Source organism: Pseudozyma flocculosa, assembly GCF_000417875.1.
Source record: "Pseudozyma flocculosa PF-1 unplaced genomic scaffold scaffold00010, whole genome shotgun sequence".
Classification (NCBI taxonomy): Eukaryota; Fungi; Basidiomycota; class Ustilaginomycetes; order Ustilaginales; family Ustilaginaceae; genus Pseudozyma; species Pseudozyma flocculosa.
The window spans coordinates 485847-491751 of NW_006920878.1; the positions used below are offsets into that span (position 1 = coordinate 485847).

The window sequence follows — 5905 nt, forward strand, 5'->3', positions numbered from 1 at the left end:
AAAATAAATCCCCCCCCTCCTTCCCCCCCCGAAAAGCATTCCGAAAGAGGTCTGCTATCGGGGTCCGACCTTGGCAGGTCGAAAGAGATCTGCCGGGTGAAAAAAGTCTTCCCTCCCTCCGTTGGCAAGCCGAAAGAGGTCTGCTAGTGGAATGGAGGTTGAGGTTTGATTACCCCTCCCGCCGTCCCTCTCCTCCGATGGCAGGGTGAACGGGGTCTCGAGCGGAGAAGAATTCGCTCAACGTAGTGCCCGTCGCGTTCTATCGATCTACGTGTCGACTCTCGTGTACCCTTAGCTTGCGCCTTGAGCGTAATCAACTCTTTCGCCCCATCTCCGCGCCATTTACATGTGCTCACCTTAGCTTGTGTTACCTGCCTCCTTTCAGCTTCTTGGAGTAGAGGCTGTTCACGCATGCAGACATTATGGTTTCTGTCCGACCGGTAGCCCCTATCCTTTTGTTGGATTAGCGAAGTGATGCTTGCTGCGATACAAGCCTTCTAGGACTTGACGGATCTTCACGTTCGAGGACCGTGGCGCGAAACTGACCTTTAGCTAGAGAGCTTTCAGCAAACAAAGAGGGGTCAGGTCGAACACATCTTTTGGGGCCGAAACTGAGCAGGCACGCTTGCTTGCGACAAGGCTGGCTCAGCGAATGTCCAGGCCAACGAAGGGACCGGACGTGGAATGACGATCAAAAGCATCTTGGATGACGTCGAAGAATGGACAACAAGGCTGGTACTACTGTTCAGGTGTCGGCTCCGCGACGGCGGCGGGAGCGCCATCGGCCTGCTGCGCGGCAGCCAACCGAGCAGCGGCGGCGAGGTCCGCCTTTGGCCTGTTGCTCAGGCTCCGGCTGCGCGTCGGCGTCGAGGCGCCGGGCGGCGTCGAAGCAGGCTTGCGGCTGCTCTCACCTGCGTCGCGCCGCCGCAGCAGCTCGGCCTCGGAGACCATCATGCTCTTTGGATGCGGTGGCAGGTAGTTGCGCTGCACGGCGATCTGCTCGTCGAGCAGGCCGGCCGAGGCGGCGACGAATCCGAGGAAGGGCGGCGATGGGTTGAGCGGCCGCGATGCAAACTCGGGATGCGCCTGCATGCCGACAAAGTATGGGTGGTCGCGGATCTCTGCGATTTGCATGCGCTCGCCCTTCTCGTCGCGGCCGACGAAGCGCATCTCGTTCGGCTCGGGCAGCAGAACCTCGGCCTGCGACGAAGTGCGAGACCAGCTGCCGGCGCGCGTGCTGCCATCGGGAGACATGGGCGGGATCGAGCTGGGCACCGCCTGGGCCCTGCGAGGTGCGCCACTCAAGTCGGCGTCGCCGCGCTCGATGCGCTCGACGTAGGCAGGATTGACCTCATAGCGCTGACGGTGGCGCTCCCAGACGATAGGCTGGTTGCCGTACAGGGCGCGTATCTTGCTCCACTGCTCGGTGCCTTGCCCGAAAACGGACGGCCGCAAGCCCAGCCTCATGGTGCCGCCCAGGTGAGTCTTGCTGATCTCCGGCATGTAGACGATGACCGGGTCCTTGCAGTCGGGTTCCAGCTCAGCCGAGCCGGCCGTCTCGATGCCGCAGACGTTGCGTGCGAACTCGATGACGGCGATCTGGAAGCCGAGGCAGATGCCGAGGTACGGGACGCGCTTTTCTCGCGCCCAGCGAGCCGCGCTGATCATGCCCTCGGTGCCGCGGGTGCCGAAGCCGCCGGGGACGAGGATGCCCTTGGCTGAGCACAGCGCCTGCCAAGCCTGGTGGTACTTGACCGGATTCTCGCTCTCGGTGTGCGGCTCGAGGTCGCCCGACTCGACCCAGTGCAGCTCGAGTTTGCGGTGGCAGCGCAGCGCAGCGTGCTCGAGCGATTTGACCACTGACATGTACGAGTCGTGAAGCGACGTGTACTTGCCGACCAGGACGATCTCGACCTTGTCGATGAGGCGATCGTGACCGACGGTGAGGTCCCGCCAACGGTTGCGCAGGTCGAGGCCGCGCTCGCGCATCTGTGGCGAGATGCCGCCGTTGAGGTCGAGGCCGAGGCGCTTCTCAAAGAACTTGACCATGCCCTGCTGCTCGAGGAGGAGGGGTACGTGGTAGGTGGAGCCGACGTCGTGGACTGCCATGACCTGCTCGGGCCCAACATGGCAGAACATGGACAGTTTGTTGATGACGGAGCGGTCGAGCGGGGTGGCGCAGCGCGCGGCGATCATGTCGGGCACCAGACCGAGTCCACGCAGGTCACGGATCGCAGCCTGGGTGGGCTTCGTCTTTTGCTCGCCGCCAATGACGGGGACGAGGCTGACGTGGATCAGGGCAAAGTTTTCGTGGCCGACGCGGAACTGAAACTGGCGCATGGCCTCGACGAAGGGGGCGGATTCGATGTCGCCAACGGTGCCGCCGAGCTCGATGATGCACACGTCGGGCGACTCTCCACTGTCGTCGATGGGTCTCTGGGCGACGCGCTCGATCCAGTCCTGGATGGCGTTGGTGAGGTGCGGGACGATCTGGACCGTCTTGCCGAGGTAGTCGCCCCGGCGCTCCTTTTCAATAACCTCGCGGTAGATCTTGCCCGTGGTGATGTTGTTCTCGCGGCTGAGGGTGACGTCGAGGTAGCGCTCATAGTTGCCGAGATCCAGGTCGGCCTCGCCGCCGTCGTCGAGGACATAGACCTCGCCGTGCTCGGTGGGCGACATAGTGCCGGCGTCAATGTTCATGTAAGGATCCACCTTGATCGCGGTCACACGCAGGCCGAGCGTCTTGAGCAAAAGGCCCGTCGACGAGGCTGAGGGCGTGGTACAGGCATGTGGCCGTAGGCAAGGCACGGTGTAAGCGGGGAGAAAGTCGCAGGCGAGAAGAGCCGGACATTCGGTCGCTGGGACGCGGCTTCTCGGCGAGGCGAGGACGGGGCAGAGGAGGTGAACCTACCGATGACGCCCTTGCCGATGCCCGAGATGACACCTCCGCTAACGACGATGTACTTCATTGCCGGCAGTCGGTCTTGGGGTTCTCTGGCAGTCGCTCGGCGGTCTAGGGCTGGGGCGATGGCGATGGCGTAGGACGTTCGGCGGCAGGTCGCAGGCGTGCAGACGGGCGCAGGCTGCTGAAGCGACGTCCAGGGGCAGCGGACCGACTGGCCAGAAGCAAAAAGGAGTGGTGATGATGGGACGAAAGAGTGCAGGTGCGGTTGGAGTGCGACGGGAGAGAAGTGTTCAAGGTACGGATAGGCCCAGGGTGGGGAGGAAGGGAGACCGAGGTGAGGGAGCGCTGAGTTCGAGGGTTGCAGGGACCTGCCAGCCAAATTTTTTTCTGGCCGGTCGCAGGGGGGAAGGCCATCTCCCTCTTGGCTGCAGCGGGCAGGCGGTCGCCTGTCCTCACCGACTTCCGAGTCGCGAGCTTTGTTGGACTAACCCCACGGTCTTCGCCAGGCCAGCCAGGCCTTTCAGACCAGCCGCACCTCAAGGCCTCGAGCCTTCCTTGTCTGCGCGAAAAAGACGCGGAGCTGCAGCAGCGGCCCCACAGAAGCCGCACAACTCTCAGGGTCCAGTCGGCACCAACACCTCGTCTTCTGCCCACCTAGTTACTCGTCTTGCCTTCATCCCCATCGCTCCTCGTCCCGCCCACGCCCTGGCCGCTCACTTCTAGCGCCTCGATCATCTACAAGGAGCAATGATGCAGGCTAGCAGCAGCTCCAGACGGAGGCAGCCAATCCATGACGACGAGACGGATGGCGGCGACGTGCTGCAGCGCCCCTCGCACCAACCTCCTGCGACCAGCCGACATCGTGGAGCCACCGCGGCACGCAGCCAACCCCATGCCAGAGGCGACGAAGCTCAAGCCGCAAGCGGCAGCAGTGGTCAAGGGCAGCAGCCACGAGTCCGAGCCGCCGATTATCGCCCGCAGCCGCTCGACCGGGACTCCGCGGCCGCAGTCGGCCAGATGATCGCGGGCTACGGGCCGCACGAGGACACCATCCGCCAAGCCATGGCATCGCTGGAAGAGGCCACCTCGGACCTGTGCGAGGTTGAGGAGACGATCGACAACGAGGTGAGCCAACTCATCACACCGCATCGAACAAGCGCCAGCTACGTAGCTCCTCTCTGATGACGATGTCCCTCCCCCTCTGCCCCCAACGCCAGGCCTTCGTCCAGCTCGACGCCGACTACCGCGAACTGGTCGACGCGCAGGCCGAGGCCAAAACGAGGAAGACATCTCTCGAGGCCCTTCTCCGCCGCCTCGAGGGGGAACCGACCGTGGTCAGTGGTTCTGTGCCGTCGGCTGGCCTGTGGTCCCTGCGGCCCCTCGCTGATCCCATCGCTTGCTCTGCCCCACCGTCGACAGCTCGATCCAGCCACAGAGTACAGCAACCTGACGTGCGAGCAGCTCGAGGCGTACAGCGCCTTGACGACGCGGAAAAAGTACGGCCAGAGCCAGGAGTACGTCTCGTTTCGCGAGAGCGCCTGGGTGAGTCCAACGTGGCCGGGACGGGAGCATCCGCAGATCGTCGCCGCTGATCTCCTCCACCGCTCGGCCACCTTGCCCTGACGACGGTCCACCACGATCCACAGGCTGCAGTGGAGGACAGCGCAATGCCCCCCATCAACGAGTTCCTGCCCGCAGGTGAGCCTCGCCCCCACCCCACTGCCACCGTTCTTCCTCCACCGTCCGTCGGCATCCTCCTGAGCCTCTGCCACGCTGCCTCTCCAACGTCCATCCGCAGAGCAAGGCGACGAGGACGACGATGATGATGACATCCAAGTCGGCGGAACACGGCAGGACTACAAGTGCCCGTACTCTGCCAAGCTGCTCATCGATCCAGTGTCGAGGTGCGTTGTCATGAGCATCCTTCGCTCTCGACGCCCGCCCGTCGCCTCGCTCATCCTCTCCCCGTCCCTTGTCTGGCTCGCCTCGCGTGCGCAACAGCACCGGATGCCCACACAGTTACGACCGCGAGAGCATCCTCTCGTACGTCGGGAAGGGCGAAAAGGTGTGCCCCGCCAGCGCGTGCAACGTCAAGCTCTCGCACCGATCGCTCAAGCCGGACCCCCGCCTCGCCAAGCGGGTGGCGGCGTATCGACGCCGAGAAGAGTCGAGGATCCTCTCGGCTCCCGGCACCATGATCGAGTAGTTAGTGAATCACACAAATCGGCCGGCGACTTTTTGGATTCGGAAGATGTGGGTGGTCGTACAAATGTGGTGGTGGTACAATGCGGTGGTGGTACAGGGCTGCGTGCGGCTTTTTTTTTGCGTGTGTGTGTTTTTCTTTTGAGTGAACAGCGGGATCAAACGAAACGAAGAGTGGGAATCCATGAGCCGCCCTAGATCGCCGGCGGGCGGCTGTGATGTTGGTCATCCTAGACCTCAGGGCAAACGGACAGAGGGTGAGCTCCGGTACAGCCGGCGCAGCGGTGCGCGGCGTCTTTGACGTCGCAGCGCTCAATATCGCACTGGCCGAGTTGGTACTTGAAGCACGCCTCTTCGCCAGTGGCGCCGATGGCGATCTTCGAGGCTGCGCCGTGACGCCTCTGGACGAGGACGACGTGCTTTTTGCCCGTCTCGGTCGACCTAACGTACTGAACAGCCGGCTCGGCACCGCCCATCGTGGCGGCAGCGGCCTCGGTGGAGCCCTTGGTGGCGCCCATCGTGGCGGCAGCGGCCTCGGTGGAGCCCTCGGTGGCGCCCATCGTGGCGGCGGCGGCCTCGGTGGAGCCCTTGGTGGCGCCCATCGTGGCGGCAGCGGCCTCGGTGGAGCCCTCGGTGGCGCCCATCGTGGCGGCAGCGGCCTCGGTGGAGCCCTCGGTGGCGCCCTCGGAGACCGGAGACTCGGCAATTGATGGCCTCGGTGGCGCCCTCGGCGGTGTGGCCTCGGTNCGGGTCTGGCGTAATACTTCGTATAGCATACATTATACCGAAGGTTATACG

General features: G+C 63.8%; 3 protein-coding genes across 3 annotated transcripts in view; 1 reads left to right on the forward strand and 2 right to left on the reverse strand.

Moving 5' to 3' along the window:
* Positions 1-738: 738 nt before the first annotated feature.
* On the reverse strand, positions 739-2969 carry PFL1_03389 (uncharacterized protein; the record flags this gene model as incomplete). Its single annotated transcript, XM_007880906.1, has 2 exons — positions 739-2768; positions 2912-2969. 2 exons carry the CDS (start codon positions 2967-2969, stop codon positions 739-741), a joined length of 2088 nt encoding a protein of 695 aa, XP_007879097.1.
* A 683-nt stretch (positions 2970-3652) lies between these two features.
* On the forward strand, positions 3653-5111 carry PFL1_03390 (uncharacterized protein; the record flags this gene model as incomplete). Its single annotated transcript, XM_007880907.1, has 6 exons — positions 3653-4030; positions 4123-4239; positions 4325-4447; positions 4552-4603; positions 4704-4809; positions 4907-5111. 6 exons carry the CDS (start codon positions 3653-3655, stop codon positions 5109-5111), a joined length of 981 nt encoding a protein of 326 aa, XP_007879098.1.
* A 226-nt stretch (positions 5112-5337) lies between these two features.
* Positions 5338-5905, reverse strand: part of PFL1_03391 (uncharacterized protein) — a gene marked incomplete at both ends in the record, with an annotated part of 1454 nt that continues 886 nt past the window's right edge. The window contains one exon of the mRNA XM_007880908.1: positions 5338-5805. Coding sequence (XP_007879099.1) covers positions 5338-5805 — 468 coding nt within the window. The remainder of the gene's footprint in view (positions 5806-5905) is intronic.